The following is a 25,616-nucleotide window of genomic DNA, read 5'->3' on the forward strand; positions in this document are numbered from 1 at the left end:
AGTAAAAGGGGTGATGTGGTTTGGCTCTGTGTGCCTACCCAAATCTCATGTCAAACTGTAACCTCCATGTGTTAGGGGAGGGACGCTCCACCATGCCCAGCTAATTTTTTTTTGTATTTTTAGTAGAGATGGGGTTTCACCATGTTGGCTAGGCTGATCTTGAACTCCTGACCCAAGTGATCTGCCCTCCTCAGCCTCCCAAAGTGTGAGATTACAGTCATGAGCCACTACACGCAGCCCATCACCAGTGTTTTGACAGTCCACACAGCCAATCCTGGGTCACATCAGAAGTAAAAATGGAACCCATACACCACTATTACGCATGAGTTCAGTAAATTTATTATCAATTCCATCTGCATCTCCCGCTCCTACTTAATTCCCAGCCAGGTCTTGCCTGTCTACCACGGTCCAAGCGGTCATTTGGGAGACAGAACTCTCAGGCAGTGAAATCCAAACTCCGTACAAGACCCTCTTGGATCTGACCCCTACCTACCTCCCCCATTTCCAACTGTTTTCCTCACATATCAACCTTTCTGGCCTTTTGATTATTTCATTAAGCCAAGTTTGTTCCAATTTCGAGGGGTTTGTCTTTCCTGGTCTTCCTTTCTGGCAAATTCCTCCTCCAGAGCTCCTTCAGTCCTGTCTGGTTCCTCACCCTTTGTAACTCCAGTGTCCTCTTAGAGACTTCCCATGACTGCCCTATGTAAAGTCCTCAGTCAATCCCTGCCAGTCAGCATAGTATTGCCAACAATATTCTCAAGTTATTTCCATATTGTCTCCTACTAGAAAGGAAGCTACTTGAGGGCAGAGACTGTCATCAACATCGTTCACTGCTGCATCCTCAGCACCTCAAACTACCCGGCACAGGAAAAAAGTGGAATGAATACCCGTGGACTCTTCTTGCGTCTTTCCGGCTTAGAGAAATCACCTTGCCAAGCAACAGCGTGATTAAAACTGTGGGTTTGGGCTGGGTGCGGTGGCTCACGCCTGTAATCCCAGTACTTTGGGAGGCCGAGGCGGGCGGATCACCTGGGGTCAGGAGTTCGAGACCAACCTGGCCAACATGGTGAAACCCCGTCTCTACTAAAAACCCAAAAATCAGCCGGGCATGGTGGCGCACGCCTGTAATCCCAGCTACTCAGAAGGCTGAGGCAGGATAATCGCTTGAACCCGGGGGACGGAGGTTGCAGTGAGCCGAGTTCGCGCCATTCCATCTCAAAACAAAAACAAAAAACAAACTGTGGATTTGCTTGTTTTTAGACAGGGTCTTGCTCTGCCGCACAGATGAGAGAGCAGTGGCATGATCTCGGCTCACTGCAACCTCGACCTCCCAGGCTCAAGCGATCCTCCCACCTTGGCCTCTCAAAGTGCTGGACTACAGGCGGGAGCCAACGCGCCCGGTCTAAAAACGGTTTTAATCCGTCCGCTGAACTATTGCCCCCGACGGGCTTTGTTCGAAGACAATCACAGAAGCCGGATCAAGGCCGGCCCGGACGAACGCACAGTCATCAGCCCCACACAGCGCTCTCGGCGCGCAACTGAGGCTGCGCAGGCTTAGGGCGGGGCATGGTGACGCGGCTGCCGGAAGCGGGTCTGGAGCGGGCGAGACGCCTAGGGCGGGCGATCGCTGTGGAGCGCCGCGCGGTGCGGTGCTGGCGGCCGAGTCGGGGCGTCATGGAGGATGAGCGGAGCTTTTCGGATATCTGCGGCGGCCGCCTGGCCCTGCAGCGCCGCTACTACTCCCCGTCCTGCCGGGAATTCTGCCTCAGCTGCCCTCGGCTCTCGCTGCGTTCGCTCACCGCTGTCACCTGCACGGTGTGGCTGGCGGCCTACGGACTCTTCACCCTCTGCGAGGTAAGGGCAAGTCGGCCCCTCCCCGCGGTCGAAGCGGGGGGGTTCGGCTTTGGGAGGGTCTTTGGGATCTTTGGTCGAGCCCGGACCTCTGGTCGGCCCCTCCTACAATGATAGAACAGAAGGGCGGGAACTCACGGGTTCTGGGAACGACATTCCGCTGCTGGACAGCTCTTTAAATGACGTTTAGTGAAGTGTGTGCTCCTGGACAGTACCTACCCTCTCCGTGGCTGTGCTCTGCTCGGTGGGTTCACTCAGCACACATCTAGTTCTTGCACGACGGTATAAAACTTTAACTTCCATGTGTTCTATGTAGTATAGGCGCGCAGTAATTCCAGGAGTTCAGGGAACTCTTAAGTGAGTCTTCCTTGTCCATCACTTCTGCTCCTCAAAGTAGTACTGCTAACAATACTTTATGTAGACTTCCACAAACTGTCTTTGCCTCCACAAGTGTGTGTGTTTATCCGTGTGTATAGATAGTGTTAGAGTTCTTCCTAATCTCTGTTTTTCAAGGCAGTTTTTTAACCCTCCGTCCTCCCAAACCCTTCCCCAATTTCAAGTACTTTCTAAAGGATTATGAAATTTTGGACGTGTGTGATATCTGTGCTCAATTTCCAGATTCATTCCCGTTTTCTTTGAGCCTCAATTTTCTACATCTCTAATATAGAATTCATGCCTGCCATACCAGCTTCATGATATCGTGAGGGTTAAATGCAGTAACTTTGTGACAGCTCTCAAATAAAAAGAATTATCCCAGTTGCCCTTTTCAGGATGAGTTCTAGTTTCATATGTAGTGCCTGAATTGAATGTATTATCCCAGAAGTGATCTCATCAGAGCTAAGTACAGCAGGGCTATTTATTTCTGTAACTTGGATATTGTTTCCATTACTGCATCCATTAGCTTTTTTGCTGTCAAAGCATGTTTCAGAGCATGGTAATTTAGCATAGAAATATGCAGAATTAAGACTGCCCTAATTGTAGGAAACTATCTAACTGTATCTAAACTGTATGTATGTTCAGGCGAAGGGCTGTACCTCACGCCTGTAATCCCAGCACTTTGGGATGCTGAGGCGGGCGGATCACTTGAGGTCAGGAGTTCGATACCAGCCTGGCCAACATGGTGAAACCACGTCTTTACGAAAAATACAAAAATTAGCTGGACGTGGTGGCTCACGCTTGTAGTGCCAGCTACTCGGGAGGCTGAGGCGGGAGAATTGCTTGAATCCGGTAGGCGGAGGTAGCAGTGAGCTGAGATCACGCCACTGCACTCCACCTGGGCAACAGAGGGAGACTCTGTCTCAAAAATGGAGTGAAGAGGCGGGATATCGGCTCACTGCAAGCTCCGCCTCCTGGGTTCACGCCATTCTCCTGCCTCAGTCTCCTGAATAGCTGGGACTACAGGCACCCGCCACCACACCCGGCTAATTTTTTTGTATTTTTAGTAGAGACGGGGTTTCACTGTGTTAGCCAGGGATTCACTGTGTTAGCCAGGATGGTCTCGATCTCCTGACCTTGTGATCCTCCCACCTCGGCCTCCCAAAGTGCTGGGATTACAGGCGTGAGCCACCGCGCCCAGCCTAGCCTGAGTTCTTATAGCCTATGTGTGTGGTCATGTGAGGAGGAGGAAATAGATATTTATTAAATGCCCACTGAGTGCCAGATGCTTTACTGAATTCCTTACTTTAGCCCTAGAACGAAGAAAACCAAAGCTCACAAAGAGGGGTGAGTTATCCAAAGTCTCAAAGCAGTAAATGGCAGATCTGGGCTTCCAACCCAGGGCTTTCTGACTCTGAGACCCTTTCTTTTCCTTTATACCATTGTATAGTTGGTCTTAGGCAAAATTTAAAAACAAAAATCTGTTTTTGTGCCAGGTCCTTTCTGTACTTATCTCTCTCATCCTGGTGTACTCTGCTTACCCCCATCAAGTACCCCAGGACTCAGTGACCACATCTTCCTTTAAACTCTACTGCAACACTTTCTAAGGGCTCTGTGTGCCAAAATTTCTTACCTTTCCTATTCAAAACTGCTTATGAGAGTAATGAATATCTGGAATGAGAAGAAATCTGATTGAAGGAATTCATTCAAACATACAGCTTAACCCCAACCCAAATGAATATTGAATTGTTTCAATTCTACACAGTAAAATGAAGTTGAAAAAAATGCAGATAGTAGGGCATGGATTGCTCTTATTGGAAAGCTGACATGATCAAATCCTTAAGGATTTACTGTTCTTCATCCCTTCATTCCTTCTTGTTTTTAAGTTCACAGTTCTATTAAAGTTCCAGGTTGTTCCCTTGTTTATTCCAACCTGGAATGTTCTTCCCCCTTCCCTTTCAACTAATTATATTGGTCACTAACCACCACCTCCCCTGCACCAATTAAATCCTAGTTCCTTGGATGTGATGGGATATATTCTTGTGTGCTTTAATGTCTTTTTCTTTTTCTTTATTATTATTTTTTTTAACTTTTCCTTTGGCACTTATAGTCAGTATCAGAGTGTCCTCCAGAATATTTTCTGTGTATTAATCTTGCCTTTAATAAATCTATAAGGGTCAGGGCTGAATTGTATTCCTCTCCATTCTTCATAATGCTTATTCAGTGCAATTAATTAACTCAAAATTAGATCTTTCTGGATCATCAGAGACCCAGTACTGAATCCTCCATTCATCAATCAACAAATAATTATCTAGCACAGAGATAAGCAAACTTTTTCTTTCTTTCCTTTTTTTGAGACAGTTTCTCACTCTGTTGCTCAAGCTGGAGTGTAGTGGTACGAATACCCCTCACTGCAGCCTCAGTTTCCTGTACTCAAGCGATCCTCTTATCTCAGCCTCCTGAGTAGCTAGGACTACAGACATGTGCCACCACACCTGGCTAATTTTTGTATTTTTTGTAGAGACAGGGTCTCACTAGGTTGCCCAGGGTGGTCTTGAACTCCTGGCCTCAAGCGATTCCCCCAGCGTTGGCCTCCCAAAGTGTTGGGATTATAGGCGTGAGCCACAATGCCTGGCCCAAACATTTTCATTAAAAGACTAGATAGTAAATATAGCAGGTTCTGTGGGGTCTGTCTCACAATATTCTTTTCTTTCTTTCTACAACCCTGTGAAAACTTAAAAATCATTCTTTGCTTGAGATGGGCCAGACAAAACCAGACCACAGGCCCAAATAATTTGCAGATCCCTGATCTAACACTATGGGTTAAATATAAAGAAGTAGAAAGAGACCATCAAAGAAAACCAGAGCTAGTGAGTGGTTGAAGTGGTAAAAAACCAGGTTTTATTCAGGAACTACTACAGTAGGGGAAAAGAGACTTCAGTATAGAATTCCAAATTTCCTCAGTTCTGAATACAGCATGGAAAACTGGAGATTTATAGCCAAGGAGCAGGGTGGGAGTCAGTGGATAGAAAATTACCCAAAGGAAACATCAGGGGCAAGGTGGGATTCTGGCTAAACTGACTTGACAGGATTCTTGCTGAAGGCAGGCCAGGCTGATCAAATACCAAGGGTGGGAATTCTTTCTAAACTGATTCAGCAAGATTCTTGCTACAACTGGGTGGGTAGTGCAGGCCCAACAGAGATGTCAAGGTCAGGGCCTAGAGAGCTTAGAGGAACCTGACTAGAGGTAGATAAAGGAGAGTGTCTTGTCAGTGCAAAGAATAATAAGACACTTCCTGCCCTCAAGGAATGCAGTCCAAAATTACAAAATTTCTTTGATTCTAGGTCATCAATATTTTTTTCCCTGTGCCAGCCTTCTAAGTCACAGCTTTGCCGGGTGCAATGGCTCACGCCTGTAATCCCAGCACTTTGGGAGGTTGAGGCGGGTGGATCACCTGAGGTCAGGAGTTCGAGACCAGCCGGGCCAACATAGTGAAACCCCGTCTCTACTAAAAATACAAAAAAAAATTAGCTGGGTGTGGTGGCGGGTGCCTGTAATCCCAGTTACTAGGGGGGCTGAGGCTGGAGAATCGCTTAAACCCAAGAGGTGGAGGTTGCAATGAGCCAAGATCACACCACTGCACTCCAGTCAGGGGAAACATGAGCAAAACTCTGTCTCGAATGAATGAATGAATGAATGAATGAATGAATGCAAGCTTCTGGGAAAAAAGATAAAACAATGCCACATGAAAGAAACACACACCAATAGGACAACACATTTTAACTTCAGAAATGTTAAAGATTGTACATTTGTCTTAGAATCAAGGGAATAAATAATATATACCATTTTTTGGGTCCTTAACACATCACTTAGTCAACTGTAAGTAACACAGAACAACTAAAATAGCCTTAAGAGATCAGGACCTTTTCTGTTAACAAGAAGTCATAAGGTAGGAGGGCTCCAGAGTTCACATAGAAACTCATTTGATTCCAGCTCTTGTCATCTTACTGCTGACACCCCTAGTGTGCCCTACTTGTCCTCCACCTGGTCCTCCAAGTGCAGAAACTGCATTTCCACCCTTAGTGTCCTCTAGTTGTCCTCTACTAGCTCTCCACTAGGTCTGGCAGAGGCCATAGTAGTTCCAGGTATCTAAACCTCATGATGAAGGGAACGTCTTTTCTGTAGATTTTTAAAGATGAATTCATGTTTTCCGGAAGCCCCTCCAGCAGATCTCCCCTCACATCTCATTGGCCAGAGTTGTGTCACATGCCCATTTTTAAACCAGCCATTGGCAGAAGGGGTGGGAACCAATCATGATTCACTCACAGTTCAACTGGGGCTGGTGGGTGGCCGTTTATTAGGCAAGCCGTAGTATCTGCTATACTGTACTAAGCACTTTATAATTGTTCAGTCTATGGTTTTGCACTATATACACAGATGGTTCCCAACTTATGATGGTTTGACTTAGGATTTTTTTACTTTAGGATGATGCAGAAACAATACACACGATACTGCAAGTACCCATACAAACATTGTTTTTCACTTTAAAGTATAGCATTGAATAAATTACGTGAGATTTTCCACACGTTACTATAAAATCAGGTTTTGTGTTACATGATTTGCCCAACTGTAGGCTAATGTAAGTGTTCTGAGCACGTTTAAGGTCGGCTAGGCTAAGCTCTGATGCTTGATAGGTGTATTAAGTATACTTTTAAATTTTTGTTTTTCATTTGAGTGCTAGAACTCAATATTAAATGCATTTGCATGGGTTTATCAGGACATAGCTCCCTCCTGTATTCTGCTGAGGGAGTGTGAAAGGAAAAGATCTGGGGTCCCTTTTTTTTTTTTTTGGAGACGTCTCACTCTGTCACCCAGGCTGGAGTGCAATGGTGCGATCTCGGCTCACTGCAACCTCCACCTCCCTGGTTCAAGTAATCCTCCTGCCTCAGCCTCCGGAGTAGCTGGGACTAGAGGCGCATGCCACACGCCCAGCTAATTTTTGTATTTTTAGTAGAGATGGGGTTTCACCATGTTGGCCAGGATGGTCTCAATCTCTTGACCTTGTGATCTGCCTGCCTTGGCCTCCAGAAGTGCTAGGATTACAGGCTTGAGCCACTACGCCTGGCTGGGTCCTTTCTTTTTTTAAAGATACAGTGTCATATTTTGGTACTCAAGCTAGAGTGCAGTTGTATGATCATAGCTCACTGCACCCTCGAATTCCTGGGCTCAAGTGATCCTCCTGCCTCAGTCTCCCTAGTAGCTGGAATTACAGGTGCAAGCTACTGCATTCAGTTGATTTGGGCCCTTAATTTGGAATTTTGGAAAAAATAGTTTCTGAGATTGCTGTGATGATGGTGGACATTTTGCTGATGGAGGTTTTCCCCAGACCTATCCATTTGTTGTCTGGATCTGTTTCACTGTATACTTTTATAGCACCTCAGAACCCAAATAAAAGCAATTTCCTTTTCCTCCATGCATGTTCCCCTCATCTGACAAGAGAAGAAAGGCTTTTTTCCTCTTTGCCTGGAGTTGACTGGTACCACTTGGTAATCTTACTGCCTGTGTCTGGCTCTCTCTTCAGAACAGCATGATCCTCTCTGCTGCCATCTTCATCACCCTCTTAGGTCTGCTTGGTTATCTCCATTTTGTGAAGATTGATCAGGAGACTCTGTTAATCATTGATTCCCTTGGCATTCAGATGACTTCATCTTATGCTTCAGGCAAAGAAAGCACTACCTTCATAGAAATGGGCAAGGTCAAGGATATTGTCATCAATGAGGCTATTTACATGGTAAGTATTTAAAAGGCAGTATTACAGTCCTCTCTGGAGGAGGTAGCCAGCCCATGGGGTGTTCCCAGATCTATACCGAGCCTTAATACCTAAAGTACTTGATGTCACAGAATTAAACATGAAGATCCTCTGCTCTAGTACTTATAGTACTAGAGTTTTCTTTTTGGCTGCCGTGTCTATAAACCATAAAAGTGAGACTTATATGTAAAAGGTAAATCTCCTTATTTTTAAAGAGATGCAGCAGGTTTTCATGGATAGAGAATTAGCATTTCAACTTTATCTTCAAGACCAACTCCAAAATTATCACTGGCATTTTTTCCTTCTCTTTCTTTGTTTTTTCTTTTTTTGTGAGACCCTGTCTGTTACCCAGGCTGGAGTGTAGTGGCTTAATCACAGCTCACTGCAGCCTCAACTTCCCAGGCTTAAGCCATCCTCTCACCTCAGCCTCCTGAGTAGCTGGGACTACAGGCACGCACCACCATGCTTAGCTCGTTTTTTCTATTTTTTGTAGAGATGGAGTCTATGTTGCCTAGGCTGGTCTTGAATTCCTGGGCTCAAGCCCTCCTCCTGCTGTGGCCTCCCCAAGTGTTCAGTTTACAGGTTTGAGCCACTATGCCTGGCCCTGTCTTTTTTCATTTAAAGAACAAGAATATACTTTTCTCCCACTTCAAAAGCTATCAAGTGTTCTACTACTTAACCATTTGTGAAAAAGCGTTGAGCTTTCCCTTAGAAAAAAAGAACGTGGCCAGGCGCAGTGGCTCACGCCTGTAATCCCAGCACTTTGGGAAGCCAAGGCGGGCGGATCACCTGAGGTCAGGAGTTCCAGACCAGCCTGGCCAACATGGTGAAACCCCATCTCTACTGAAAATACAAAAAATTAGCCAGGCATGGTGGCAAGCACCTGTAATCCCAGCTACTTTGGAGGCTGAGGCAGGAGAATTGCTTGAACCCGGGAGGTGGAGGTTGCAGTGAGCCAAGATTGCGCCACTGTACTCCAGCTTGGGCAACAGAGTGAGACTCTGTCTCAAAAAAAGAAAAAGAAAAAGAAAAAAGGAATGCAAAATGAGTTTCACTTAGACTTTGCTATTTGATTTATTTTCTTACAGCAGAAGGTGATTTACTACCTCTGCATCTTATTGAAGGATCCAGTGGAACCACATAGGATATCCCAAGTAGTACCTGTCTTCCAGGTGAGCATAGAACACTTTTACCGTTCTCCAATTAATCCTCAACCTTTTCAGTGGGAATGTAAATTCCTTTTTTCAGAGTATTGGAAGACACCTGACAGCTGTTTTGAGTGATAATTAGGATTTCAGTTATTTGAGAAGTTCCTCTCTTGAGGCAAATATAGTCCTTAAAAATATTATTCATGCATATTTTATTATTTTATTTTATTTTATTTTATGAGACAGAGTCTCACTTTGTCACCTAGGCTGGAGTGCAGTGGTGTGATCGTCACTCATTGCAGCCCCCGCCTCCTAGGCTCAAGAAATCCTCCTGCCTCAGTCTCCTGAGTACTTGGGACTACAGGTGTGTATCACCACACCTGGCTAACTTTTTTTTTCTTTTTAGTAGAGATGAGGTCTTGCCATATTGCCTAGGCTGATCTTGAACTCCTGAGTTCAAGCAATTCTCCTGCCTCAGCCTCCCAAAGTGTAGGGATTACAAGCATGAGCCAGCACACCTGGCCTCATGCACATTTTAAAGAGCACAATCAAATATATAGCAACCTCTGCCTACAAATCACTATTCATCTACTTTGACTCTGTCAGTCTACTAATGTACAGTTTTTTAGATAGAGGTCATTGATCTCACATTGTACGCTATTGTGTGTCTTGCTTTGTAAATAATATGTATGTGTCCTACAAAGGCCATTATATTTATTATTTTAAATAACTATATTGTATAATATATTGAAATGTCAGTTTATGTAGCCACTCTTGCCACCTTTTAAAATCCTCCCTGGAGTTTTTTGTTTTGCTCTTACAAAAAAAAAAAACACTTATCAGCTGGTGCAGTGGCTCACGCCTGTAATCCCAACACTTTGGGAGGCTGAGGCAGGCAGATCGCTTGAGCTCAGGAGTTCGAGACCAGCCTGGGCAACATGGTAAAACCCCCATCTCTACAAAAAATACCAAAATTAGCTGAGCGTGGTGGCACACATCTGTGGTCCCAGCTACTCAGGAAGCTGAGGTGGGAGGATTGCTTGAGCCCAGGAGGTCAAGGCTGCAGTGAACTGTGATCATGCCACTGTACTCAGCCTGGGTGACAGAGATCCATCTCAAAAAACAAAACAAAAATTATACAAACATAATAAATTATACAAACATAATAAATTACGAAGTAAATTATTTTAGAGGTAGGTATTTATGCACGTATTTATGTATATAGTTAACCCTGCCTCACTGACCTTTTTCACAAAGGATTTAAGATAGCTAAGTTAAATATTATTTTGCATTATAATTAAAAAATATTTTATTAAAGCTTATGAATAGTTTTATAGATTTCTAGTGTTTAAGATGGGGCTCCAGAGATTGGACAACATTACCATACTTTGGGGCTTTTGTACTTCTTTTTCTACCATCCTGGCTAATAGTGGATTTAGCTTTTTTAGCTTAATATGTAGGTAAAGGCATTTTAAATAGGTAAATTTGTATCTCTTTAAATGATAGGCTTTTCATATTTCCTTGTATTACCTATCAGTATTTCCTCTTATTTTAAACTACCTATCTTCTCTATTAGTCAAGAAGAATCTGAATATTATGTATTTGTACCTGTTTTTATATATTTTTAACACTCTTTATATATTTTAGGTAGTATACTTTTATTAAATATACTTTCACATATATTTTTCCCATTCTGTGGTTTTTCTTTTAATTTTGGTTATTACATTTCATTGTACAAAACATTTTTCAATATTTACATATTAAACTGCCCTTCTTGTCTTTGAGGGCTATTTTATAACGTGTGACATTTCTCAAGGGTCCATTTTGTTTTTCCTCTTTGCTTACTCTTAGAGATGGAGTTCATGAAACTTAGACAGATGAAAAAGCTATCATTTGATCTCCCACTTCACACAATTCACAAGCTGGGCTGTAAGCCTAGCTGGGACTCTTCCCAGCAAGGTGTGCTGAGGCCTAAACTTAACTCCCTGAGCTCACTGCTGTGCCATTTATACCCCTTTATGTGGGTGACAGATTGAAGTTGCATGTGGGCCCAGTACCGTGGCTCAAGCCTGTAATCCCAGCACTTTGGGAGGCCGAGGTGGGCGGATCACTTAAGGCCAGGAGTTTAAGAGCAGCCTGGCCAACATGGTGAAACCCTGTCTCTACTAAAAATACAAAAATTAGCTGGGCATGGTGGTTCGTGCCTGTAGTCACAGCTACTCGGGAGGCTGAGACACAAGAATCATTTGAACCTAGGATGCAGAGGTTGCAGTGAGCCGAGATTGTGCCACTGGGTGTGGTGGCGAGCACCTGTAATCCCAGCTACTCAGGAGGCTGAAGCAGGAGAACTGCTTGAACCTGGGAGGCAGAGGTTGCAGTGAGCCGAGATTGTACCACTGCACTCCAGCCTGGGCAACAGAGCAAAACTCTGTCTCAAAAAAAAGTTGCAAGTTGATGCATCTCCACTGTACTCCCTTATGTTCACTTTGACTCTGCATTTCTCCCCTTTGGAATTCAGAGTGCTAAGCCCCGGCTGGACTGCTTGATTGAAGTATACAGGAGCTGCCAGGAGATCCTGGCACACCAGAAAGCCACATCAACAAGCCCATGAGCCCCAGCGTTCAGAAGGCCAGCATTGTCTTCCATGGGAGATGACTCTTAAACCATAGGGGCTGGTTTTCTGTACTCTAAACCATCAGGTGGACACAGTCCTAGGAACCATTATCAGTGTAGTGCATCTCAGAGCCATAGAGCAGGTGACTGAAAATCTAACTCAGTGTATTTCCATGTACTGTAGTGTTTTCCTTGTAAAGTTTTGCCTACTTTACCAAAGGAGGGGAGACCTTAAGAATTTTGACACAGTATGTCAAAAGTAATGTCAGCAAAGAACACTTTGTGAAATTGCTAACCATGTTCAGGTTTACTTTGTTGATGTTTGTGAAGCAAAACCATGGGAAACTGACGTCAGATGTCTTGAGCAAGGTGTATTTTCCAATATTACCCCTTGTGTAAAGTTACAAAAAAAACCAAGCCCTCCACATACTGGTTAGCAGGAAGAAATGTCCTACAAAAGGTGAGTCTGTCAACCTAGCGCCTGTGTTCTGTACAGGGCTTATTTACTCTTAATAAACAGATCTTCCAAAACACACAGTTACCTGATTCACAGATAGCTGCTTTTTATTGACAAACAAGATCATGGTATTTCAGTCATGGTGTCAAGCACATTAATACTTTTCTGTTACTCAGCAATTTTTTAAAATCAGTTCAAAAGCTACTTTTGCCAAGAGGGATGAGACAAAAGGCCACACAGAAATTTGACTTTGGTTTTCAGACATGGGACTCTCATGTTAACAAAGAATAAATAAGCAAATTATTGAATCCTTTGTTTCTAAGGCAGTTTCTTCTGTATAAAATTAATAAACTAAAGGAGAATTCCTGAAGGGTTGGGGAGGAGAGAGGGTGGGGGAAATAGATTGATCCCAAATTCAGTGTGAACACAGCTCCATTCTTGTTTACCCTTCCTTCGGACTCCTACTTTTAAACTCTCTGGGTAGATAATGTTATTCTTATTGGCCTTAGAGACACCCAAGATATTATAAAACCAGAGCTGTTATGTCTGTCACCAGCCCTGCAGGAATTATTCAGGAACCTGTGGTACATGTGACTTGTTCGAGGTAGAAATGTCTCAGCTAGATCCCCAAATCCTGGGGTGAAAGGTGTGAACAGAAATGGCTGTAAAACTACTTGCCTTGCACAGTCAAGTACATGTAAAAGAGGCAGATACTTGGATGTGCTCCTTTTTTCCTCATGCTTGTCAGTTTACAGGGTGAGAGAGGAGAAGCTTACAGCAGCTGAGGTGTTCAGATAAACTAGTTCCAGCCTCGCAGTTTTTGCTGTGCACAATATACACACATTGTTGGGATTAAGGGCTTGGTTTTGGGTGCTACTGCTAAATATACAGTTTTCAGCACTTTATTGACAGATAGTAAGGCTGCCTTAGAGCTAGGAAATAAAACTCAGTTTCTTAGATGTTGGAAAATCAGTGTATGAACTCTTTCATTTTGTTTTTGTTAAGGGAGGGTGTGTCTACACCCTGTCTAGAGGAGACTGTCTAGTCTCCTCTGCACTCAGTCAGAAGGTCTGAATTGAGGGGGATTATGGTATTATCAGTAAGGCAAAGGAGGAAAGAAACTTTCTTTTACCTGCTACTCGTAGGCTAGGGCAAGTGTCACATACGTATCCTCACCCTCAAACTAATTCCCAGCAGAAGTTTGCCAGAAGTCTTAAGGAGCATATCCAGGCCCACATGCCTGAAATAGTCTTCTGTGTTTCTGACTCATTTTTGGTAGTCTTATAGCAGCAAAAAGCAGAGTGCATTTGCTTGGTCTTTTACAAGAACAAGGAAACAAATGATGGCCCACTATAGTGAACACAGCCTTCACCGAGCCCTGTCCAGTCGTTAAAATGAGACAGGGAGGGGTCAGATTGGACCTACCCCCTGCCCTTGCTTGCACATTGTGTGGTACTGGGTTTGGCCTACAGTCCAGTGTGAGGGAAACAGCTTGAATCTTAGCAGGGATAGCATGTTATCCTGCAAAGACTGCCACAGAAGGGGCTGTACCAATGCCTACATACCAATAATGGGGAAAAGTGAGTCTATTCTTTTTTCTCCAGCTCTGCCAGCACCTTTCCCATTTGGGCAAGGCAGCCCAGTTTAGTGAGTTCTAGGCTTCTGACAGTGTAGGAGAATTGGAAATTTTAGTCCTATCCTGTTTAGCGACGTTCAGAAAGCTTCAAGTATAAATAAGACCATATACAATATTAAAAAATTAGCTTCCAGGCTGGGCACGTTGGCTCATGTCTGTAATCCTAGCACTTTGAGAGGCCAAGGTGGGTGGATCAGCTGAGGTCAGGAGTTTGAGACCAGCCTGGCCAACATGGTAAAACCCCGTCTCTACTAAAAATACAAAAATTAGCCGGGCATGGTGGCACACACCTGTAATCCCAGCTACTCAGGAGGCTGAGGCAGGACAATTGCTTGAACCCAGGAGGCAGAGGTTGCAGTGAGCCGAAATCACGCCTTTGCACTCCAGCCTGGGCAACGTAGTGAGACTGTGTCCCCCACCCCACCAAAAAGAAAATTAGCTTCCTTGAGAGTATCAGTGCAGAAAGCCTTAACTTACAGCACTGATGCCCTCAGTAACAGTGTATCATCCCTGTCTATGTCTAGAATCGGGTAGCATCCAGAGTCATTCTTCTTACGAAAAAAGGAATAAGTGGTTTTAACACTGGGTCTAGATTTTTAAAAGTTGAGCCCTGAAACCTTGTAAGGCACCTAGAGAATAAAGGCTTCACAGACACTAAAATACACATTTCACAGAACAACAGTGGTGGGGGGCTGTTAGACCCATCACAGTAGTATCATACCCTAGGATATATATCTCTAAATCCAGAGGCACTAGTGGTAGTGGGGAATCGGGTAGGAGAAATATTCACAGCAACGTTGGCCCCTTGGTAGCACAGGAAACAGAAGAAAAGAACTGTTGTCCATCCAGTTCCCACAGCTGGCAGGCTCCGGGTAGGTTGGTGGGTGGGTTCACAGTTGTAGAGCAATGGTTCATATAGCTGGCCATGATGAAGGTAGCTTCTGCAATCTAAGAGGAGGTCAGAGATGTGAAGGAATTGAACTAGCCTTGGCTTGAATCCTGTTTTTCTCACTTATTAGCTCTTATACTGAGTTCTGGGGCCTCAATTTATTTAATCTCTTAAAATACCCACCTGGGAGAAAATATCCAAAGGGAACCATTACTGTGCGGTTCAGAGGCCCAGTGGTGTGGGCCCCTGTTGGTCTGGCGATCCTCTGAGATGCACAGTGCCTTTCTGAGAAAAGGAAGCCCAGTGTTCTGCTCTGGTTAGCTCTACAACCAGGGAAGGGGCTTTCTTAAGAACGGGATCTGGAGATCCTCCCCTTTGGCAGGGGTGGTATTAAAGGAGGAGTAGGTTTGGCAAACTCTAACTTTAGGATTAAAAAGTGGAGAACAACAGGGTTTCCAGGTAATCACAGGGGAGTCAGGAACAATAAATCAGACCTTAGGTTCCTGAGCCTTTGTAATTGTTATTTTCGCTGGTCAACACTTCCTGTATTGAGTAGGAGCAAAGTCATTAAAGCAAAAGAGGTCTTTTTGCCGTCTTCCCCACAACAAGGAAGAGGGAGAACTGTGGGACTGTCCCACTTTTCAGCTAGTGTTGGGTCAGCAGAACCTAGGGGTAACATGAGAGCACCTTAAAGCGGAATCTGCCCTGCCTCGAGGCCTGCTGCAAGGAAGAGAAGAGCACGTAAACACCCAACTGAGGACTGCGTGATGCTGGGGCTTGAGAGAATGAAAAAGAATAAGTGAAGAGCATAATAGTAGCTAGGCCAGAGTTAGTTCCCTCCGAATATGCCCCTTTACCTACTAGCTGAACATTGCTACTGAGATGCTATACCACCTGAACCTTCGGAATACTAATTACAGACAAGACCAACAATTTTATCTGGGCAGGGCCCTTGTAGAGCACTAGCATAACCCCAGTTTCCTTTGTAAGCTCCAAGCCCACCACATCTGGCCAGAGTAGAACGTTTTAGCAGCTGTCAGACCTACCTTGGGAGCAGCCATCCGGAAGATCAACTTCTCAATGTGGCTTTTTCCAGAGGTCTTGTCTGGGATAGATCTAATCACAAGCATGAAGTCATCCCTGCAGCCACCAAAGGTTGTCACTGAAGAGTAGGGGTAAGTGACGTGCACTTGCTGTGGAAAGGAACCAGTCAATTCTGGGGAAACTTTCCACCTGTCCCCTGAGCTAGGAACCAGCATCCCCTGTCTCTTCTAGGCACAGGAAAGGAGAACTCCCAAGTGGTCATAATTTGGAGATCTCCATCTTGAATGTCTACAAGCACTGTCTAGACTAGATATGACAGTGGTGCCTGGGCAGGAGTGGGGGTAGAGCAGCCATGGTCACTTGGTTCAGGCTTTTGAGTCCACAGAGGAGAAGAAAGACCATGTTGAGGAAGAAGAGGGGTCAAGGAGCAGCCTGCATCCTTTCATACCATAGTGTTGTGGTCCAGGATGCTGACACCATCCTCATTCACAGCAATCCACACCAGAGCATTCTCCTTGGAAGACAGCTGGGCAGGCTGGGGAAACAGAAACAACCCATCAGATAGATCCATAGTTACAGATTTTGAACTATAAGAACTTTCTGAGAAAGAAGGCACATCCAGGGATCTGCTAAGCAGTAATTTCCAGCCACCTCATCTTGGAAAACAGATGGTATTTGTACAGCATATGCAGAAAATAGACAAGGCTGCTTGTGACAGGAGACCCTTGGCCTTGGGGCTCTGGTCACCTACTAACCATCTCAACAGCAGAGGCGATCATTCTTTTGGTGTCCCTAGCACCCATGCTGCCACAGCACACTGGATGGAAAGCTCTGTGCTACAGAATAGAGGCTAGCCCTGGCCACTCTATTAGGGGAATGGGGAACAGGTGGTTTTCTCCTAGTCTTGGAAACACGGCATTCCACCTATAGTCTCCAAGCTGAAGTGCTTCTGACTTCAGCCAATCTCCTAGGTGCTGTAAAGGAAATAGGAAAGCAAGAATGCAGTCCTGTGGCTTTAGGCCCTATCAGTAAGGAAGTGACTATTTAGTGGACATTCCTGTAATGACTGATTTTCACTGCCAGGAGTACGGTATGGTGATCCAGAAAACCTCTCTCTTAATCCAAAGGGAGGCAGATAGACATTGGACATGTCGCCTTTTTCAGAAGCTTTTCCCAAGCTCCCAGACCAAGTGGGTCCCCATTTCATGCCTTTATAACACCTTTGTACATCTCCTTCATAGCACTTGCGATGGCTTATAAATATATATTAAATATATAGAGAAAAAAATGAATACGATTATTTGCACTAGATGGGAAACTCCAGGAAGGCAAGGACCGTGTCTGATTTTCTCACCTCTTATAACCTCAAACAACCAGCACTGGACATAGTAGGAGCTCAACTATTTGTTGAATGAATGGATGGCCATTTTCCGATCTGTGGCTTCAGTAAACAGGATCACTGCCCAGCTTTGAGCTGTAATTATCTACAATGTTTATGCACAACAGACACCCAGTGAAGAAAAGTTCCTTCTGAAATTACTGTTGGCCACCTGGCCTTCATACAGAGGTGAAATTAACGGCTGCCTAAGTAATTTGATTCCCCTGTATGCCATGTCAAACCAGTGGAGATGTATTTCTTTAGGTTATACATTGTTCTTTCAAACTTTAAAACAAATGAAAGCACTCTTGAGAGGGCTATTATATCAAGTCTGAATCTGTGTGTGTGAATTAGTTGATCACATCTTTTCTTTTGGGGCAGTCAACAAAGGACAGATGAAGATAAGCAATCACAATTCTGCTCTGGACTGGAAATCCAGTAGGCCAGAAATGGTGGAGGGATAGTGACCCCTGGTGGTTACTGGTATGGAGGCGGGGGCTGCAAACTGGTATGGCTCAAACATGAGCAGATGGGGACACACCTAAGGGTGTGGGCAGCTCCTTCCACGGGCACTTACCTGAGCAGCAAAAAGCTTAGCACCAAAGAAAGGCCATTTCCTGGCCACGGTCAGGTAGATGCGGATGCACTCAGGAGGGGAGCAGCCTTGCAATGTTGCCCACTTTGTGGTCAACATATCTGCCAGGTGCCTGGTGTGGGCAGATGGAGAGAAATAGTGCCAGTGAAGTGCCAACATGTCTTCATTCCAGCCCTGAGGCCTCCCCACAGCGGCTGCAAGCCTACCTACCTCAGCTGTTCGGGGGGAGCCCCATGTCTGTAGCGCCTGGGGTAGAACCTGTCTAGGACCTGCTGGAGAAGATGCTGAGCCTTGGCAGGGGATGTGGCTCCAGGGCCTGGCAGGGCAGGCTTCTCCAAGTCCCCATATTCTACCTGTGATAGAAGCACATGAAGAGACTAGTCAAAATCTGACGGTGGATGGGCCAGGTGGGGGCTGTTGAGAGGTGAAATAAACCATTACTTTATTACCCTCTTGGTGGGGTGCTAGTGGATGTGAAAAATACTTTAGAAAAACACTTCATCTCAAGTTTTACAGACACTGGAGAAACAAACTTAGGGCCCTAGAATATTAGAGATCACTGACCAACTTTGATTTTGCAGCTGAGGTAAAGTGCCTTTTCCAAAGACACAGTTAATTGATAGCACACAAGGGAAAACAGTGTGGAAATTCTGGCTTCCAGTCCAAAAATATGGGCTATAGAATTGAAGATGCTACAGATCCTAGAGTACAGCAAAGTGTTCCAAATGTGGCCTTTGGAGTTGGATACCTGGCACAAATCCCAGCTTTGTGTCCCTGATCAAGTTACTTAAACTCTCTGAGCTTCAATTTCCTCATCTATTAGGTGCGAATAAAAACTACAATGGAGGATGCATATATGCTTATTTCAGGGCCTCCTAGAGAGTATTCTTATCTTTTTAATTATAAACATCAACTATTATTGTTTCCTCTTCCTTTCCAGCATGTAAATCCAGATTCTTATTCTTTTTTACAATATTTTTAACTTTTAATTTTTGTGGGTATATAGTAGGTGTCAGACTCTCTTATATGCCCCTTTACCTGCTAGCTGAACATTGCTACTGAGATGCAACACCACCTGAACCTTTGGAATACTAATTACAGACAAGACCAACGATTTTATCATGGCTCTTATGGGAGCCATGGAGGTATCCCAGATACCTTTGACAAGATGGCCTTCTAAATATAACAGGAAGGACAGTCCAAGTCTGAATGTGTGTTCCTCTTCCTAATTCTACTTAGAAGGTCTGATGGTTTATAAAGTTTACCACATCTATTACATGATACACATTATCCAGGTATCATACTTAGTACAACCCTGTGGAGGCTGGCAGAGGTGTTTTTGTTGTTGTTGTTTTGTTTTGTTTTGTTTTGAGACCGAGTTTTGCTCTTGTTGCATAGGCTGTAGTGCAATGGCACGATCTTGGCTCACTGCAACCTCCACCTCCTGGGTACAAGTGATTCTCTGGCCTCAGCCTGCTGAGTAGCTGGGATTACAAGCGTCCACCATCACACCCAGCTAATTTTAATTTTTATTGTATTTTATTTTATTTTTTTCAGTAGAGACAGGGTTTCACTGCTCAGGCTGGTCTCGGACTCCTGACCTCAGGTGATCCGCCCACCTCAGCCTCCCAAAGTGCTGGGATTACAGGCATGAGCCACTGCACCTGGCCAAATATTTTTGGTTTTGGTATACTGAGAAGGAAACTAAAGCATAGAGAAGTGAAGTGACTTGGCTAAGACCTCACAGTTGGAAGGACTCAAACCCAGTCTCTGGATTCCAAGTCCAGCCATCTGCACGCATCCTGTATCTGCGGTGAGTGCGGAGCTCTGCTCTGTAGGAGTCAGCTGTTGTCCATCCCAGAGATGGCAAAGCTGCCTTCTCCTGAGCACCACAGGATCTGCAGAATCTTTCCTGTGTTTTGGGCTGCATGGTGCATTCATTCTAAGCTGGCAACCCCACCCTCCTGCTTCCTGAACAAAACCTTACCTGGGCCATCAGGGCAGCCATCTCAAGAGCCAATTCCTTGTTGACAGGAAACCTCCCTGCCACTATCTCTCTACTAGTTTGAGAGGCAAGGAGCAGCCGTTCTCGGTCCGTCTCCCCTTTGACTTGACTGCGAAAGTACAGCCTGCGGAGCAGAGAATAAGAAGCCAGGACTCAGCAGGGATCCCAGACAGGGATGAGGCTTTCTCTGGGTCTGTTACCTTTATTTCCAAAAGGAGAAACTACTCTTTTCCCACTATTTATGAGCCTATTTTGTATTGCCTCCAGAAACATATAACCAAGTATGGCACAGAGCAGATGAAGGTCATGCTGATACAGGAGGACATGGTTCATTCTGAAGACACCATTAAACTTACTGGATTTAGTAAGGGAAATCTGGTACCTGGAGTTACAGATTAAGGGACTGGATGAGGTAAGAGTCCAAGAGACTATTGGAAACTATTTGCCTGGAGACATACTGAGATGGAGGGATGGGATTTTCTTAACCAAATTGATAGAAAGTCGGGATGTCTACTTCTGTATTTCCTGGAATTGGTATAGGAGGTACATACTCTTTAGCTTTAACTAGCTGGAGCTTATACAAAATTTCACTCTCATAAAGTAACACACTTAGCCATCCCATGAGGTTGGTCTATTTTCTTTTCTTTCCTTTTTTTTGAGGCAGGGTCTCACTCTGTCGCCCAGGCTGGAGTGCAGTGGTGCGATCTCAGCTCACTGCAGCCTCGACCTCCCGGGCTTAAGTGATCCTCCCACCTCAGTCCCCCTGAGTAGCTGGGACTACAGGTGCATGCCACCATGCCCAGCTAATTTTTGTATTTTTTATAGAGGCGGGGTTTTGCCATGTTGCCCAGGCTGGTCTGGTCTGTTTTCTTGGCAAATGTGTGTGTGTGCGTGCGCGTGCATATACACACACACACAAGCAGTACAGGGAAGGCTGACAGAAGGCCTGAGCTGCCCAGGGTTTCACAGAGTATCAGCAGCAGAGCCAGCCTGCACCCCAGCTAGTGACTGCCAGGCAGCGTTATATCTGTGGGCCCCTCCCCCGTCTGGATAGGCTGTCTAGTCAAGGAGGCGATGGGCTGGCACCCAGTGGCAGCCCTCGTGTTTGGCCCCACCCTCGTGCAGTGCTGAGGACCTGTTCTTGTACATCAGCTTCACGACGCGTGTCCCACCCTCAGACTTTCTGGGGTGCAGCTCCTTCATGGCTTGTTCCCACTTGGAGATGGCATCGCAGATCTTGAAAAGGCAAAAGAAGAAAGTCAGAAAATTTCCTGATAAGGAGAGAAGGGATCAAGGTCCAGCCAGGGCTGGACTCAGAGCAGAAGAGCAAAGAAAACAAAGGAAAGGTCCTCCCACCAGGAGGCTGACCTGCGGAGCTTCATGCTTCCTGGACCCAAGGTGGCAGCGGCTCCCTCACAAACAGAGGGAACCCTGGACAGGGTGAGCAATAAAGCAAGAAATCTGCCCTGCTGGCCTCACCAGCTGAGGGGCCTCCCCAGAGGCTAGGCAGCCCCATGGCCTTTGATCACCAGCTCTATTTCCATTCCACTGACTGCTATTCTCCTTTTCAACAAATATGCCCAGAGGCCTACCATGTCACAAAGCCTCACAGACACCCAGACATTGGCAAAGAAGGTATGTGGCATAGTTTTTCCAGGCAATGTTAAAAGACCATAGAAGCCTTTGTCCTGTTAAAGACAAGCACACACTGGAGCCAAATATGCATCAAAGTGCTAGAGCACATTCTCACAAACACTTATCCCCTAGGGCAGTAAGCCCAGACCACAATACAAGATTGACCTTAAATTCCATTCAACGGCCTTTACTTATAGGGGCACCATAAGGACCTGCCTCTTTAAAAGTGTGGTTCAACCTATAAGCATGGCATAGACCCTGGCAGAAAGCGTAAAAGTGAGGTGCTGGATACCACATGACATCCGGGGGGTCCAGGCATACAGCTGGGAGCCTCTGAGTAGGCGCATGTAGGCAGTGGCTTCGTGGGGCCTCGCTGTCCCTACACCAAGCCAAGAAGAGGCTTTTCTTCTGGATGCTGCACAGCCACTCGAGGGAAGTAGGAGTGTAGCGATCTTGTCTCCAGAGACAAGGGCACACAACAGCTTTTTTCTCCCTCCCCAGGTACATTTTAGGATGGCACAGAAATGCTGACTAGGGCAGCACCTTGGGCTCAGCACCAAATGAGCTACCAAACAGGCACCCATCAAATGGGCTCTTTCCCCACCACCAATATCCCTGAGCAGGGAGGGGCTCAGCCGGCTCAGTGGGAGGCTGTCACCTTGACACTTCCCTGCAGGCAGTGCTCCAGGTCCCTGCCAGAGGGATCGTCCGTGAAGAGGGCAAAGCCAGAGTGGGATGGCTTTCTCATGCCTATCTCCTGGTTCAGCCGCTGGAGGAACTCATCAACCGTGGAGGAGCCGTCAAAACCAACCACCTGAGACGGGAGAAGGGTTCCACCCCTGAGTGAACTTCCCAAGAGGAGCTCACTAGGGCTGGTGGAGGGGACTGGGTACAGCAGGTGGAAAGGAGCAAAGACAAATACAAGAGGCCAAAGCAAGTTGGTTTCTGTGTTCATAGGCAAAGGGCCAGTGCATGAGGGATGTGAGCCCATCCACTGTAAATTTTACCGGGCATACCTGGGTCCCTCCTTTACCAACAATCTTTTGGAGGCCCTTTCTTATGCCACTTTCTTAGTCAGCATCTCAGCTTCCCTGTTCATGCAATGAGTTCATAAGATCTACTTCTGGGGCGCCAGTGAAGAATCTGCCAAGCCTAAGGAGCTTTAGCATCCACCTGGCCCAGAGGTATTCTCTGGATGATGACGTGAGAAGACTTGGGGCAAGGAGCACGCCCAGCTCCTCACCTGATAAGTCCCGTTGGTAAAGTGCACGGGGATGCTGAAGGGCAAGGAGTGGTGGAACGGGTTACGCAGCAGGATGGACACCACTTCCATGCGTGACGGCCTGGCTTCCCGCTCCCCAGTCTGCAGGGTCCGCTCCACTGCCCGCTGGCAGTAGGTGGCATACTGGCCAGTTTCACTTCTAAAAAGACAGAAGAAAGGAGTATTATGGACTCTGCTCATCCCTGCCACTTTGGCACCCCAGGTCCCTATCCGGATTCAGCCAAGACCAAAACTGTAGCTGGGGCAGGTTGTGAGAAAAGCCCTGAAGACTCTGGTCTGGGGCATTAATTTGTCATTCAGGACCTTTACATACCAGGTTGCTGGCATGGATATTTTCTTCCAGAACCCAGAGAACATAACAACAGAATAGCATTTGCGGACAGTCTGGGGGCAGTGTGGCTTTATGCAAGAGTTGCCACAGTACCTCCAGGGATGCATGGATTGGCATGCAGAGAAGCTTAAGCATGCCCAGACCCCCACATACCCATTTGTGCACATGGCAATGGGTGAAGTCTCCACCACCACTGAGCGGTTTCAGAGGACAGGAGTGATCTGGTCTGTCCTAGACTCCTCTCATCCCTCTTATTCATGCTGCAGTTGGCAATGCTCAAGTGGCAGAGGAAATGGCCAGGTTCACTCACCTGGGATCTGCATGGCGTTGGAGCTGCTGCTTGACATACCAGAGGAAGTGATGCTGAGGCAGGAAAAGTGGAGCACACAGAGCGAGGAGCTGCCAGCACTGCCAGGGACACACACAGCGTAGGGTGAGTGCTGGGTCTACAGCACTACCTGTCCTCATAGCCCTGAGTTACAAAGCCTTCAGCACTCTTTCCCCAAACCAGAGCCCCCAACTTGCTGTGGGTGCTGGGACAGCCAGCTTGGACAGGCTGTGTCCAGAATGCAATCACCTGTCTGTGCACAGACAGCTCAGCTGTACTGATGCAGCTTGGAGCACGGAGGCTGGCCACTGGCTGGGCTCACAGTATGCCTGTCCAGTCACCTCCTCCCACCTTTCCCACCTGCCAGCCCTTGCCAATGGCTTCTGTCAGCTGCTGTACCCCTGGCATACCTACCTGCATGAGGGAGTACTTCTGAGGTGGGCGGCAGCTGGTCTGCTTCATGAGTTGGCAATAGATCTCACTCTGCAGCTCGGGGTGAACGAGGCAGACCTGCAGTGCGGTCTGGGCCAAGGACACGTGGTAGTCCACCGAGGCAGCTTCCACCGGCACGTTGATGAAGAGCTGGCAGGACTGGGAGGGAACGGCAGTGAGCACAGCAGACCAGCATCCCCTGGGTTTGGAGAACTCAGCGGTTTGGCCATTTCCCAAGGGCTCCAGGGAGGTTTAAGTTTACTGACAGCCCTTTCTAAGAGGGAGCACTGCTACTGTTGGAGGGCATCTCTGCTTACTAAAAGGGGCTATGGGCTAGTTTGGGGTAGAAGCTTTCCTTTTTAAAATGTTCTCATTACATAAACAAGACAAATGCATTAAAAAAAAAAAAAAAAAAAAAAAAAAACCAGAAAACTCAGACGTTCACAAAGAACATGCTAAAATAGGTCCGAATCTCTCAGGTCCAGAAGCAACATAAACCTGGCCTTTTCTGCTTAACTACAGGAGGAGGGGAGCTCCCCCAGAGAGAGTTTTCATTGGCATTTCCCAAGGACTTGTGCATGACGTTCCAGAGCTGCTTCCCTCCCAGTGACAGGATTACATTCCTGCCATCCAGGAAGTGGTAGGGACCCCAGGAAGTTTCCTTCCCTTCCTCTCCAGATCCCTCTGTGGGTTGTCCCCAACGGCACAGGTCTTCTCCACCCAAGTATTGCAAGTATCCCAGCGGTGGGCCTGGCCGCCACCCCCCTTTACCTTGAAGAGCTTGAGGGCCTCCGTCTGCAAGGCCTCAGAGGGCAGGGTGGTGAGGGAGGCGTATAGGCCGTCTTTGCTGTAGCACAGCATGGGGTGCCTCCAGAGCGGCGAATCTGCCCAAAGCACAGAACCAGAGAGCAGGGACAGTTACTACTGAGAGGGGACTCACCTCCCATTCACTGCCATCTTTAATTTATGAGGAAGAGAGTGGTTTATCTGCGACACTTGGGTTGTGCTGGGTTTATCATCCATGGAGTGTGGGGGGTACAGGTGGGCACTGCAATGAGCACCCTCATATAAGCATGACCTTTCTCATGGAATGGCAGTAGGGGTGAGTGTGCAAGGTTATGGGTGTCTGAGTGCAAGTGGATGTGTGCAGGGGAGCTGCTTTCTTACTGTGTCAGGTCTGGATGGAGGAGCACATGAATTGGTCAGAAACAAGCCTCAGAGCAGTAGTAAAGGGGGTGTATGTGGTATACGCCATTAATTAGTTCCTCAGGGCCCTGAGAATCAGTAGCAAAACAAAGACTCCAAACAGGTTAGTCCGATCCCAATTTAGGCTTCACTCATTGATTTACAAACTCTTAACTATAGATTAACCAGCTACCTTCTTTCCTCAACCCTCTGCCCAGCCAGCAACGCAGCAGGTTGATCCAAGTAAAACATTTACCCAGGTCCCTGGAAAGCCTGCTTCCCAGATAAACTCCCCCAGATGCAGAGTGGTCACCTCAGTGTCTCAGCCGGAGACAGAGGGGCCCTGGAGCTTGGATGGGAACTTCCTCTCTGTGGCTTAGATGTTTTAAAAACAGCTTCAGAGTACAACACTGCTTTCTTTGGAATCTGGACCAATAGTCACCAAGCCACTACCCTCTGACCCAAGCAGTGGTGGCCACCCTTGCCTTACCTGGGTCTCCTTCACCATCCATCAGTTTTCCAATGAGCTGCTCATAGGCAGTGCCCACCTTGGCACTGCTGCCACCCGCAGCCACTGTGAGGTGGTAGAGCCACGTATCCTGGAAGAGGGCAGAAAGCCATC

At 46.4% G+C, this 25,616-nt stretch overlaps 2 protein-coding genes across 13 annotated transcripts in view; one reads left to right on the plus strand and one right to left on the minus strand.

Moving 5' to 3' along the window:
• The first annotated feature begins 1,577 nt into the window (after nt 1–1,577).
• PIGH (phosphatidylinositol glycan anchor biosynthesis class H) overlaps nt 1,578–25,616 on the plus strand; it is a 74,884-nt gene continuing 50,845 nt past the window's right edge. The window contains exons 1-5 of one of the 9 annotated variants that reach the window (XM_009211780.4): nt 1,588–1,854; nt 7,809–8,018; nt 9,125–9,208; nt 20,069–20,213; nt 23,316–23,425. In XM_009211780.4, coding sequence (XP_009210044.1) covers nt 1,675–1,854; nt 7,809–8,018; nt 9,125–9,208; nt 20,069–20,200 — 606 coding nt within the window. In that variant the 5' untranslated portion in view covers nt 1,588–1,674 and the 3' untranslated portion in view covers nt 20,201–20,213; nt 23,316–23,425. Of the gene's footprint in view, nt 1,855–7,808; nt 8,019–9,124; nt 9,209–9,450; nt 10,024–11,702; nt 13,065–20,068; nt 20,526–23,315; nt 23,426–25,616 lie in introns of those variants that run through there. The other 8 variants (XM_003901950.5, XM_021941895.2, XM_009211779.4 and 5 more) reach the window with 8 other exon arrangements.
• The window catches only part of PLEKHH1 (pleckstrin homology, MyTH4 and FERM domain containing H1), a 53,980-nt gene continuing 42,602 nt past the window's right edge, over nt 14,239–25,616 (minus strand). For 3 of the 4 annotated variants that reach the window (XM_009211791.4, XM_017961663.3, XM_009211790.4), the window contains 13 exons: nt 25,485–25,593; nt 24,581–24,693; nt 23,792–23,968; nt 23,360–23,457; nt 22,680–22,857; nt 22,095–22,250; nt 20,937–21,037; nt 19,784–19,925; nt 18,007–18,149; nt 17,779–17,908; nt 16,272–16,358; nt 15,826–15,972; nt 14,239–14,838 (listed from right to left, as the gene is read on the minus strand). In XM_009211791.4, coding sequence (XP_009210055.2) covers nt 14,677–14,838; nt 15,826–15,972; nt 16,272–16,358; nt 17,779–17,908; nt 18,007–18,149; nt 19,784–19,925; nt 20,937–21,037; nt 22,095–22,250; nt 22,680–22,857; nt 23,360–23,457; nt 23,792–23,968; nt 24,581–24,693; nt 25,485–25,593 — 1,743 coding nt within the window. In that variant the 3' untranslated portion in view covers nt 14,239–14,676. Of the gene's footprint in view, nt 14,839–14,892; nt 15,065–15,825; nt 15,973–16,271; nt 16,359–17,778; nt 17,909–18,006; nt 18,150–19,783; nt 19,926–20,936; nt 21,038–22,094; nt 22,251–22,679; nt 22,858–23,359; nt 23,458–23,791; nt 23,969–24,580; nt 24,694–25,484; nt 25,594–25,616 lie in introns of those variants that run through there. The other variant, XM_009211789.4, reaches the window with a different exon arrangement.

Source organism: Papio anubis, chromosome 7 (assembly GCF_008728515.1).
Source record: "Papio anubis isolate 15944 chromosome 7, Panubis1.0, whole genome shotgun sequence".
In the NCBI taxonomy this organism is placed as follows: domain Eukaryota; kingdom Metazoa; phylum Chordata; class Mammalia; order Primates; family Cercopithecidae; genus Papio; species Papio anubis.